The sequence below is a fragment of the Melitaea cinxia genome, chromosome 7 (genome assembly GCF_905220565.1).
Source record: "Melitaea cinxia chromosome 7, ilMelCinx1.1, whole genome shotgun sequence".
Lineage (NCBI taxonomy): Eukaryota > Metazoa > Arthropoda > Insecta > Lepidoptera > Nymphalidae > Melitaea > Melitaea cinxia.
This window is the reverse complement of record NC_059400.1, coordinates 6,251,774-6,265,201: the sequence shown is the minus strand read 5'-3', so window position 1 is coordinate 6,265,201 and position 13,428 is coordinate 6,251,774. Positions and strand designations below refer to the sequence as shown.

Here is a 13,428-nt window from a genome sequence, read left to right as displayed (position 1 = left end):
GTGTTAAAGAACTGCTCAAGTTGCATTTATAATTGCTCAAGTACAGTTTGGAACAGATCCACTTCCCTTAATTTTTAAATAAATATAAATAGTTTGAACAAATAAAATAATGATATTTGTAAAAAAAAAAGTAATCGTTCAATTTTCAATAGTTCAATTCAACCTCGTTGTCCTTTTAAATTGCTCACCTCAAATTATTTAATTAAAAATCAAAAAAGTCGTTGAAAAAAATTCTTTTATCAATATTTTCAAACTCCTATATCTTTTGATGTATACAATATTTTAAATTGCTCAACGTGTTAAAGAACTGCTCAAGTTGCATTTATAATTGCTCAAGTACAGTTTGGAACAGCTCCACTTTCCTTAATTTTTAAATAAATATATAAAGTTCGAACAAATTTAACGTTTACATCATTATGATAAGGTGAGCGCTGCGGATGCGCATAGACAATGATGGGAAGCCAAAAAAATTGTGGATATTCGTAATAAAAAGATGCTAATCGTTCGATTTTCAATAGCTCGATTCAACTACGTTGGCCTTTTAAATTGCTCACCTCAAATTATTTAATAAAAAATCAAAAAAGTCGTTGAAAAAATTTATTTATCAATATTTTCAAACTCCTATATCTTTTGATGTATACAATATTTTAAATGGCTCAACGTGTTAAAGAACTGCTCAAGTTACATTTATAATTGCTCAAGTTCAGTTTGGAACAGCTCCACTTTCCTTAATTTTTAAATAAATATAAATTGTTTGAACAAATAAAATAATGATATTTGTAAAAAAAAAAAAATACTAATCGATACATTTTCAATAGCTCAATTCAACTTCGTTGCCTTTTTAATTGCTCACCTCAAATTATTTAATTAAAAATCAAAAAAGTCGTTGAAAAAAATTCTTTTATCAATATTTTCAAACTCCTATATCTTTTGATGTATACAATATTTTAAATTGGTCAAAGTGTTAAAGAACTACTAGTATTTTTTTTATTACAAACTAGCTGACCCCGCGAACTTCGTATCGCCTAACAGTCGATTCTTTAATTTTGTTATTTTTTTTTTTTAGAATTTTTCTAAGAAATCCGCAGCGCTCACCTTGTCTTATGATATAAACGTTAAATTTGTGTGAGCAATTTAAAATATTGTATACATCAAAAGATATAGGAGTTTGAAAATATTGATAAAAGAATATTTTTCAACGAGTTTTTTGATTTTTAATTAAATAATTTGAGGTGAGCAATTTAAAAGGACAACGTAGTTGAATTGAGCTATTGAAAATCTATCGATTAGTATCTTTTTTATTACGAATATCCGCAATTTTTTGGCTTCGCATCATTGTCTATGCGCACGTGCAGCGTACACCTGTCTAAAGGGGCCTACTCAAAAGGGGCCTACTCAAAGCACTGCCTGCAGGGCCCTGCTTGCAGTTACTGCCGCAGAGGATGTTGCTCCACAAAGCACTGCAAATCATTTACGCGGCATACGTTGTCGTGTTCACTTGTGTTCTCTTTGTCCTTGCCTAAATTCGTCAGTTTTTATAAATGGCTCCTACATTATTCAAACACCAAAAAATAGCATTGGGTTTGACTGTATTGAGTACTTGTAGCGTTCAAAAGAAAAAAAGGAAGCACTGGTGTAAAAAAGTTTTATATTTTTCATGTAAAAGCGACATAGCCTGCGACCTCATATCTTTGTTATGATAATGATCGTGGTTAGTTTTCCAAAGACATGGCAAATCCCTATACAATTAGATTACGTCCCTCCACACGTCTTTTTCTCGCTGGCTCATTTTTCTTGAAGAAAACAGAGCCAAACAAATAATATAATAAAACCAAACCAACTAACCACCAACTAACTGATTAATTGCTAAATGACAACCACTGACAAGACAAACCCCAGGTCAAATAGAGTAGACAAACGTCGCAATGTACCGACGTAAACAAAATGGTGGTCTAAATCGGCCCGACCGAGCTACACATGTCCCTGATTGCAGTTTACGGAGTGGGGAGATCGTGTGTCGGGCTGGCAGAACGACACTGCGGCCCTGCGACAGGGTGAACAATTAAAATATCGGCCCTGCATGCATACATACAATACGATCGGCAGTGGCACTGCAAGCAGGGCCCTGCAGGCAGTGCTTTGAGTAGGCCCCTTTATTATTATACTACTTAGTATTGCCACATGTACAATTTTTTATTACCCGCTGTCACCGTTTCATATTCATACTTGTTCATACTCTTGCGCCAAGCCCATGCGCCAAGCCATGAAGCCACAGAGTATAGTAATACTTACAGAAACATAAAGCAAGGTTTGATTTGGCAAAAAAGAGCCGAGCTATAGGTACAATCCCGGTATACTTACTGTACTCTGTGGCTATACAAAACAATAATGATAAATATCGACTTTGTAAATAATAATATCGACAATATATTAATAAACTACTATATAATACAAAATCTAATTTTTCTTCGTCTATTCAAAATAATAATATCTATTTAAAGTTTTAAACTTCTATAAAAAATAATACTTCTAAAAGTAAATACTGATTAACAGTAAAATAATTTCAAATACAAAAAATTGTTTTTTTTAAAGCTCTTTCATCAATTGAACTAATCATAATTTATGAATTAAAAAGTATTCAACGTAAAGGTTTTTTTTAAAATATCAGTTAGAAAATCAACTTCAAACGGGTATGTACATTTATAAAATTGAGTGATCAAATATTTTTTTTTTTATTATTGTAATTGCATAATATTTAAATACCTATAATGCTAGCTATACTAGGTAACATTGCCATCGTTCGGAAACCAATGGTTATGGAGATCTATCTATCTCAGTCTATGTTTTCTATACGGCTCTTTCAATAGTCAATCTATCTCTGGTTTTGCCTCTTAGCGATAGATTTTTGACGCAATTTCTATGGAGCTCACGTCAAAATTATATCTCTAGTAAGCAAATTCAGAGATAGATAGAATATTGAAAGTGGTCGTATGTCATTTATGTCAGTTCGTATCGTTTATTGATCTCGCAGTCGAGATCAGTTTTACGTACTCCTGTTCGAAAATAACATGTGAAATGTGAAATAAACGTGTGAAAGCTGCGGAATTCTTCTTCTAATCTCAAAACTTTAACCATGGATATCTCCATAATATCTGCATAACCATGGGGTTCCGAAGGGTGGCAGTGGTAGCGGAGGTACCAGTTTATATAATGTGCCTTATGTGCAACTTTTGGAACGCTCAAATTCTCATTCTCCTTGAGCACTTTGTATTCCTCCTGGCTATGTTTAAAATTTCGGCAGTTTTTAAAACACATTAGTTTTTCTTCAGCGTTTAGGTTGGAGATTCTGTTCTCTTTTCAGTGTATACATATTTGTACGCGTTCATTATCACGTTTTTTTCACTTTAGGCGAAAGAAATATGCTTTTGTCTTTTTCTTGGCGAAAAGTTTTCTTCATCGCGTTTAAGCGACAAAGTTGAAGGCTGAGCGTCCATTATATATGGCTCAAACAAAATAACAAAACTTAAGAACAAAAAAAAAACAACGTAACAAAAAAAACAAAACAAACAAACTCAACGAAAAGGAAACAAATAACACGTGAAATCGCATACGACAACGGGCGCATTCGAACACTTCAGAGATTGATGGACGAATGCCGTGTATTCAAAATAGCAACGTGTTTTCGTTTTTTATGGCATTAGCTACAGTCTATCGACCAATTTCTAACTTGTTATTGCGTATTCTTCAACAACAAACAAATAATTGTTCTATTTACTCCGTATAGTGAGTAATTACAATAATTTTTTTTTTTTTTTTTAATCTGATGCTCCATAGTTACCATGATTTTTAAAAGATTCGTCAAATAATATTAATAAAATTATGTGGGCAAAGTAAAAAATTACGATTCATAAAACCGGTTTCTTATTACAGTACTATTACTATAAAGCTGGTATCATTATTTCGAAAATTGACATTTGCATGTGTCAATTTAGTCCGTAGCATGGAGCATCTATGCTACATGGTCCGTAGCGAAAAAAAACAGAGTTTACACTTACAAATTTGTCTTTATTGTGTTTTTGTTGATAGTTACAGATTACTATGATATAAACAGGAATTGATAATCGACACTTTCAAAATGAGTCAACCTTCGGAGGAGCTTTTGTTTAAATTAGATGAAAAAATTGCGTATGGAGAGAAACTTGTGGAACAACTGAATAATTTACAAGATATTGAAGGAATTTTCAAACTTAGGAGGAAAATTTTACAAGAAGTTGATTTTCTAAAAAAGGTTGGTATGTCTGTAAATATTTCAGTTTGGTATAAATTAAATTAATTAAAAATAAATGATATCATATACGTCTTTTACAGTTACAAAGATCAAGGAAAGTTAAAGATGAACAGTTGTCTTGTTCAAATTTACGACATTTAGGGGCTATGGTTGATTGTGCAATCAGACCCGGTGTAGTGGCCGTCTGTAAAATATTTCATATAAATGATGATAGCAAACTATTAGTTGACATTATAAGTGATGAAGGCAAAACATGGTCGAAAGGTATGCTATTTCTGATATTTTAATTGATTATTTCACCCTGGAAAGTTCCATTGCTTGGCATAGGACTCTTTCTCCATTTAGGAATAAGGTCAGAGTTTATCCACTATGCTGCTTCACTGTGGGTTGGTGCATTTCGTACCATAACAATTTAGGTAGTAGTTAGGTATTCTATTTCTAATGTGTTAAACAAATAAATAGGTATTTTACTTAAAATTTAAGATATTTAGTAAGACGTAGCATTTTCCTGACTTAACTGTTCTTTTTTTAATTTAATTTTAAAACATTCATATAATTTGCTTAAAATTATTACCAAATTAATATTTTTGTGTTATTAAGATATGATTAGTGTTGTTATTACTAAAAAATCTTTTAAATTTAGTGATAGCCAGAAATCCAAAGTCATTATCAGCATTAAGTACAGGCAAGTCTTCGTATGGTGCACGATCAATACTAGATCAAGCTTTGGATTACCTAATATGTGCTAAGTTATACCCTTGTATGTATCTACCACCTAAGGTTAGTATTTTTTAATATAATAGTTCAAATTTATTATTCCTATTAAATTTAGGAACTTAAGTACATTAGTTATAATCCAATCTTTATTATTAAATTTTAATTGGTGTCTTTTTTTTGGAAAAAAAAAGAATATAGTTATTTAGTTAATGGTATACTCTATTAGCAATTACTGCTCTTGTAAGATAACTCAAATTTCCTAAGTATACTTATAGCTGTGTATTGCCAAGTGTATAGATTTGTACAATATTGCTGTACTTACTTTTCAAGTAATTATTGTATGATTAATAATTTTTAAAACATTACAATATGTCTTTTTCTTTTATTTATATAGGTTGTGTTTGAATTTGTAAGTGGAATTGAAAAGACATTGGCTAACAAACTAAAAATAATGGGTATTATAGTAAAAGGAACTGTGTTACCAGATTCAAAGAACTTTGAAGATTTTGATGATTCCTATGAATCTAGTGATGATGAAGAAATATTTGAAAGGTATTTATTTATATACTTTATTGCACTAAAAATAATGTACAGAAAAATTACACACAAAGTTGATGGCAAAGGTGGACTTATCTCTAGAAGAGATCTCTAGAAGAGATCTCTGAGAACTGAGAACCAATGGTCATGAGAGAGTGTGTCATATAGCGGGAAACACAGTGCAAGAAATAACAACGTAATAGCTAAATAAATGTAATATATTACATTCTTACAAGTATAAACACATACACTTACATAGACATATATATATATCATACATATACACATACACTATATACATACATATATGTTACTTTAAACGAATATCCTCAAGCTTTTGTCACTTAACAATCACTCATATGGAACTAATTGTTATTTTGAAACTCCTGATACATAGTGGTTTATCGACATACTTGTTTTTAACCACAGTTTCTGCTCTTTTAAGATCTAAATCTCTTGGTAAGACCTGATACAGCTTCTGCAGCTACAGAAAATTATCTAGACTCTTGACCGTTTTAATAGAAAAAAATCATTTAGTGTCTATGTGTGCAGTAGCACCTGCTATGTCCCTAAAACATTGGTAGTTGTAGAATGAGTATTGCGGTAAGTCCCCTATAAGTTTTTCGTGGTCTAGACATTAGTCTTACGTGTTTTTCGGGATCCCCACAATCAGAAGACTGGAGTTAGTGTGAGATGTTTATTTAATATTTACTTTTATGCTTAAAATGGATATTTTTTTTATGCAGTTGCCCAGTCACAATGCAAGATGTATCACAATGTATAGAGGATCATTTGGATATAAATGTATTAAACTTAGATGTAACAGCAATGATGGCATATGTCAGTAATATGACAAATGGATACTGTCGTTATGTTTTTAAACAAGATGTCCTCACTCAGCAAGCAGCTTGGGAAGCTGAAAGACCTGTGAAACCTATATTAGAAAAATTATTTGCAGGTGAGACTTCAAACTTGAAAATATATGTATGTTTATATTTTAAATTGATTTAAGTTGACTATATTCATATCTTCTAACTTACTTGTTTTTTTTTTTTTTACAATAGACGTTTTTTGTTGTTTTTGTATCAAATGTTTTAATTACTTATTTTACTACAGATGCTAAAATCATAAAATGTACAAATAAAAAATATATATAAATTTTGAGAATGTGATTAAAAAATAGGCAATTTTTTTTTAATATTTAGACTCCTTATTAGAATTCCGATACTACATCCTTACAACATGCTAAATTATGCTTTTATTTTAGGTAAAACTCTAATATGTTGTAAAACAGCGTGGAATAACTTCGAAAAAATAGTGCAAACATTGGGTGGACCTCTCGAAAAAAAGCGTGCAGCAGAATTAAAAGACCTAGTAACTGTGTACGAAGATTGTTATGGAGGTTTGATTTCTTTTGTTTCTCAATTATAAGTAAATTGTAATAACTTGAGATGAAGTGAATAGCCAACTAAATAATAGATTTATCTAATTGATTAGGGGCCGTCCATTAAATAGGTCATGTGGAATTTTTCAGTTTTAGACCCTTCTCTTGTCAGGTTAAGTCACACTTTTACTGACCCCTTAACAAATATTACGTCACCAAAGCTATACCCTCTCCCATAAAAGATATTTTGATTGAAAATAAGTGTTCAAGATCATTTTTATATATAGTTAGTTTTATATAATTTTTCTATTCACTACAAGAGGGCAACACAGTTCCACTACCACCTTGGAACTTAATAAGCCGACCAATGGCGGGATAACCATTCAACTGCTGGCTTTGAAATACAAAGGCCGAAAACGGTCAGCAGCGTCTTCGGCACGACAAAGCCACGCCTGTGGTCACCACCCGCCTGCCCAGCGTGGTGACTATGGGCAAACACACTATGTCCAGCTGTGGACTGTATTAGGATGAAAGGATGATGATGACACAAGAGAGCCTCACTTGTTAATTAAATCGCGCTATAATTTGGTTATATTATGGTATTAAGAAACAAAATTTGTTCTGAACGCTGTAGGGGGAGGTCATAGCCATTAACTGTTAGTTTAAATTAATACAATAAATCTCCTCTAAACCACAGTTCAACCCGGTAATTTTATTTAATAGATGAAATCAGTGCAACGCTACTGGGCACCATTAACAATAGGATACAAATTAATAATATTTTATTTTTATTTTGAAGATATAAAATAAATCCCTTTGTCTTATCTCGTGGACCATTCTTTCCCTTATTTACGTATTTTATGGACAACTCTTTAATTCTAAATTACTGTACTTTAAATGCACTCCTCCAGTTGCATATGCAGTACTTTTATTGCTCTAAACTCATTGGAACCATGTGACAATCATATCTTATACACATTTGTCTGTACCTAAGATAAGCAACTTAATACTTGTGTTATAGGTAGCTGGCTGATATAACTAAATATATTTTTTTTTATAAATATACAGGAAAAAATACATATATAAATACAAATATTCCTGTTATATTTGTTTTTATTTATTAAACATTTTATAATTTCAGCTCTATTTAGACTGACCATGTAATATGTACTATACATTGACTTGTTAAAACAGTCTTAAATTTGTTTTTGTTTTAGGTGAGGATGATTACCCAAGACAAAATTTAAAAGTAAGGGGTCATGTGCGATTAAGATCAAAATTAGTTTTCAATTTTGGTCATAGATTAAAAGCACTAACAGTTTCTGCAAATGATGGTTTTGTGAGAGCCGCAGCGCAACAGGTATGTACAAAATAATATTTAAATTGCAGTTTTTTTTTTTTTACCTAAAACGCTTTTAATCAGAAAATTTATTTCGATTTTAATTTTTTTATTCTTTTAATAACTATATAATTAGCCAATTTTTGCAGGGAGTCACATATGCTACCTTTATCCATGAATCACGAGCTCTCACCGAGGGAAAAGAATCCACCGCTGAGAAGATTTTATGATGTATTCCATCTAACATTAAAGAAAATATTTTAAGATGTTAAAAAAAAAAACAAAATTGGATATGTCACTCTTCACTCTTGAAACGAAACTATGAAAAGGTTACATAATTGTGTTTCTATCTTCTAGCTGAATGTAATCGTCCTTTGCTGTGATAATAGTAAAGTAACAAAGTAATATAAATGTAAAAGTAGTAAATATGGTTTTATTTTAATTTAGAAATCCTAAAACTAAGATTTGTTCTTTTCAGAAATGGATTAATTGAATTTTATTAGAAAAAACAAGTTTAAAAACCAAATGTTCACAATGTTTGTTAAAAAAAAAAAAACAATCGTTACAAAAATCATAAAAGATTGCTTTCAGTTTTACTGTAGTTTTTCATATTTTTCATTGAGGATTATAGTCGTAGGTATATGCGTTAAGAAAATATCGATTCATCGCTGTCACTTAGCCATTATCCTTGACCAATTAAATTATAAATTAGAAGGACTAGGCTAGGCTAGAAATAAATCATTTCAATACTGTAAAACCATAAGTAATTCATACAACAAAAATAAAATAAAAATACTAATAAAACTTCCACTATTACTTTTACCTATAAATCTGTATTACATCAGTACAGTACAAGATATATGAAAAAGTACTACTAAACTTTGTTTTAAATTTTTGCCAACCCTAAGCATTTTCCTTATTACGTTTACGCCTTTTCTGGATCTAATTTGTCCCGTTTAAGTATGAATGGGGACAACCTATATTCGATAAAAATCTTGTACAAGAATATATATTTTTTTGTCATAATATTAATATATAAGCAGGTGGAAAAAAGAAATACTCGATTATTACTTACTAGCTATACTCGTGCGAATAATTCGCACCAAATAAATATAATAATTATCACTTTACAAAATTACAAAAAAGTGATTTACATAAAGTGATTTGTACGTGAGTTGATTTGAAATTGAACAAAAAAATTAATGACCGTCAATTATATTGACGTTGTTTCAAAATTATAGCCGTCATATCTATATCTAATATATAAAATTCTCGTGTCATGGTGTTAAACATTGAACTCCTCCGAAACGGCTCGACCGGCCAACATCTATTTTTCATACCCCTAAGTTATAAGGGGTTAATAACATATATGGCAAAACAACGTTTGCGGGGTAAGCTAGTATATAATAAAATGGTAGGAAAGACAAAACTGTACATTGAATATTTTTTTAAAAGAATACTTGGGGTGTGATCTACAATCGACACCGAAGCCAAAAATATAGTTTTTAGAATTTCTGTCTGTTTGTCTGTATGTATGTCCGGGATAAACTCAAAAAGTACCGCATGGATTTACTTTAAATTTGGCACGAATATTATTAAGAAGTCGGGTCAACATATAGGATACATATTATCATGCTATCACCTACCGGGAACGAGCAGTGAACCTTTATTTCCTCAATGCATTCTGTAACAACATGTAATCTAACGACGCATATTTGAATGTTGTTGTTATTATGTTAATAACTATGCTATAAGTTAGCTTCACACTATAAAAATCACGCAATATAAGTAACTAAGCCGATATACATAATTAAATGAATATAAGTAGACAAGACAATTTTAAAGCAGCGCCATCTATGAGATTTTTCTGTTGATATGAAATGTAAAGAAGAAACGGGTAAATGAATGTTATTTTAAAAGGTATAATCGTAGGTATTTTTGGTGCTGTATAGCGTTCACGCAGACGACGTCGCGGGCAGCAGCTAGTATGTATATAATTTTAATCATTAATTAATTAATTTACAAAAACAAAAGCAATAATAAATTTTTTAGTTGTTGGTGCAGGTAGAGCAAGCAATTATCTATAATCATCATCATCATTACAGCCTATACAGTCCACTGCTGGACATAGGCCTCCACAAGTTTACGCCAAAAATAACGTGAACTCATGTGTTTTGCCCATAGTCACCACGCTGGGCAGGCGGGTTGGTGACCGCAGTACTGGCTTTGTCGCACCGAAGACGCTGCTGCCCGTCTTCGGTCTGTGTATTTCAAAGCCAGCAGTTGGATGGTTATCCCGCCATCGGTCGGCTTCTTAAGTTCCAAGATGGTTGTGGAACCTTATTATCCCTTAGTCGCCTCTTACGACACCCACGGGAAGAGAGGGGGTGGCTAAATTCTTTAGTGCCGTAGCCACACAGCACCCGTAGCCACACAGCACCCGTAGCCACACAGCACTATATCTATAAAATGATATATAATTTATGTGAAGAAATGTGGTGTTTTTTTCTTAAAAGCAAGGAAAACATCTTAACCTTAGCATATTAATATATACTAGTGGTCGCCCAGGGGGCAAAATTCAACCATAATTAAAAATTTAAATTAAAGAAAACCAAAAAATTATGGGAATATAGAACCTTTTTACAATTTTCAATTTGACTACAAACTGACAATCAACAAAATAGTACAGCGTGTTGTGTCAATACGTGGTAATGTAATTTTTTTTTCATTGATTTAGTATATTTTTATGCATAATTTTTTTAAAAGAAATAGTGTTCTGCACACCTTCTCTATATAAATTATAATTGTGCGAAATTTCATACTCCTCCGTCCACATACACACTTCAGCCTATCGCAGTCCACTGCTGGACATAGGCCTCCCCAAGTTCGCGCCACACATCCCGGTCTTCCGCAATCCTCATCCAGCCTACACCGGCAATCTTACGTAGATCGTCGGTCCAACGGGCCGGAGGACGTCCCACACTGCGTTTGCCAAGACGCGGTCTCCACTCTAGGACCCGTCTACTCCAACGGTCATCGGTCCTGCGACACAGATGACCAGCCCACTGCCGCTTCAACTTGCTAATTCTGTGGGCTATGTCGGTTACCTTCGTTCTCTCGCGGATAGTCTCATTTCTAATCCTGTCTTTGAGAGAGACCCCAAGCATAGCCCGTTCCATTGCACGTTGAGCGACTTTAAACTTGTGGACCAGTCCTTTGGTCAGTGTCCACGTCTCGGCTCCGTATGTTAACACAGGCAGGACGCATTGCTCGAAAACTTTTGTCTTCAAGCATTGCGGAATCTTCGAAGTGAAGACTCGACGGAGTCTGCCAAACGCCGCCCAGCCCAACCAAATCCTCCTATCGGCCTCCTTCTCGAAGTTGTTGCGGCCTAGTTGGATAGTATGGCCTAGGTAAATATAATCCTGAACAACTTCGAGAAGGGTACCATCGACCGATACCGGTATCGGTATGACTTGGTTGTTAAACATAACTTTCGTCTTATCCAAGTTCATACAGAGACCGACACGTCGGGAGGACTCGTTTAGGCCGGCCAGCATTTGGCCTAACTCATCCAGCGTCTCCGCAAAGATGACAATATCGTCGGCGAAACGAAGGTGAGAGATGAATTCACCGTTGACGTTGATGCCCCGTTCCCCCCAATCCAAGGTCTTAAAAACATCCTCTAGCGCAGTGGTAAACAGTTTCGGTGATATTACATCCCCCTGTCTTACCCCGCGCCGGAGGGAAATAGGTCTTGTTCTTTGGTCATTGACATGAACGGTCATCGTCGCCGCGTCGTACATAGATTTTAGTACCTCGATATATCGCCAGTCGATATGACATCTCTGCAGAGAGTCCAGGACAGCCCAGGTCTCGACGGAGTCGAAGGCTTTCTCGTAGTCCACAAATGCCATACACAGCGGTTGATTATATTCTGCCGTCTTTTGGATAATCTGCCGAACAGTATGGATGTGGTCCACGGTGCTGTAGCCATTTCGAAACCCAGCCTGCTCTGGTGGTTGGAATTCGTCGAGTCTTCTGGCGAGACGATTCGTAACAACCCTCGAAAACAGCTTATAGACGTGGCTCAGAAGTGAGATCGGTCTGTAATTCTTTAACAGAGACTTATCGCCTCTCTTAAAGAACAGCACCACCACACTCCTGGACCACGCCTCCGGCGTGGTACCTCGGTGGATGACGGCGTTAAATAGTCTTGCCAAGGCTTTCAGGACAGGTCGCCCTGCGGCTTTAAGGAGTTCAGTGGTAACTCCGTCATCCCCCGGGGCCCTTCCGTTTTTAAGCTGCCCGAGCGCTGCACCAATCTCATCCTCTTCGAAGTCCGGGATACACTCCGAATAATGGCGCAACAATGGTGCCCGTGGATCTTCGGTGTCCCAAGTCGCAGGCTTGCGTGCGCTCGACGAGTACAGCTGTCCATAAAAATTCTCAACCTCTTCTCGGACCTGAGGGCGAGAGCAGACGGTTCTGCCATCTGCTGTTTTAAGCTTCGCAAGAAGGCTTCTCCCCAATGGTCTTTGGAAAACTTTGGACCCCCTATTCTGCTCAATCAGAGTAGCAACCTCTCTCGTATTTGAGCAGCGGAGGTCTCGGCGAATAATTTTCCGTACCCTCTTGGAAAGAGCCCTCTGTTCTGGCGAAGCAGCCGGCAACTCGCGCCTCTGCCGCATCAGATCCAAGGCTTCGGGAGAAAGTTTGGACTGCTTCGTTGGCTTTGTTGGTGGAAAGTGCCTGCGACCCAGTGTACACACCGTCTTCACCACGTTGTCGGTTATCTCGTCCACGTCACTAGTAGTTTCCAGCGAATCGAATCGGTTTTGGAGTTCCAACTGAAACTGCTCGGAGCCACATAGTATTTGGGGCAGCGTAGGTCGGAGAGTAGATTTCATCAAGCGGGTCCGCTCCTTTCGGAGACATATATTCAGAGTGCCCCGTACTAGCCGGTGGTCGCTGCCGGTGTTAAACCTGTTAACCACTGAGACATCTCTGAATATATGCCTTTTATCCGCTATGATGAAATCTATCTCGTTCCTCGTCACAGTATCGGGGCTTTGCCATGTCCACCTCCTTTGGGGCTTCTTCTCAAAAAATGAGTTCATCAAGAAGAGCCCCTCCGATTCGAGGAAGTTGACAAGCGTCTGC

The 13,428-nt window shown here is 35.0% G+C and overlaps 1 protein-coding gene across 1 annotated transcript; it reads left to right on the top strand.

Annotated features, from left to right (window-relative positions):
- The first annotated feature begins 3,979 nt into the window (after positions 1 to 3,979).
- LOC123654965 (UPF0415 protein C7orf25 homolog) lies at positions 3,980 to 8,691 on the top strand. Its single transcript, XM_045590820.1, has 8 exons — positions 3,980 to 4,288; positions 4,369 to 4,552; positions 4,932 to 5,068; positions 5,400 to 5,557; positions 6,289 to 6,500; positions 6,810 to 6,944; positions 8,144 to 8,286; positions 8,415 to 8,691. The coding sequence occupies exons 1-8, from the start codon at positions 4,136 to 4,138 to the stop codon at positions 8,493 to 8,495; spliced, it is 1,203 nt and encodes a 400-aa protein (XP_045446776.1). The 5' UTR covers positions 3,980 to 4,135; the 3' UTR covers positions 8,496 to 8,691.
- The last annotated feature ends 4,737 nt before the right edge of the window (positions 8,692 to 13,428 follow it).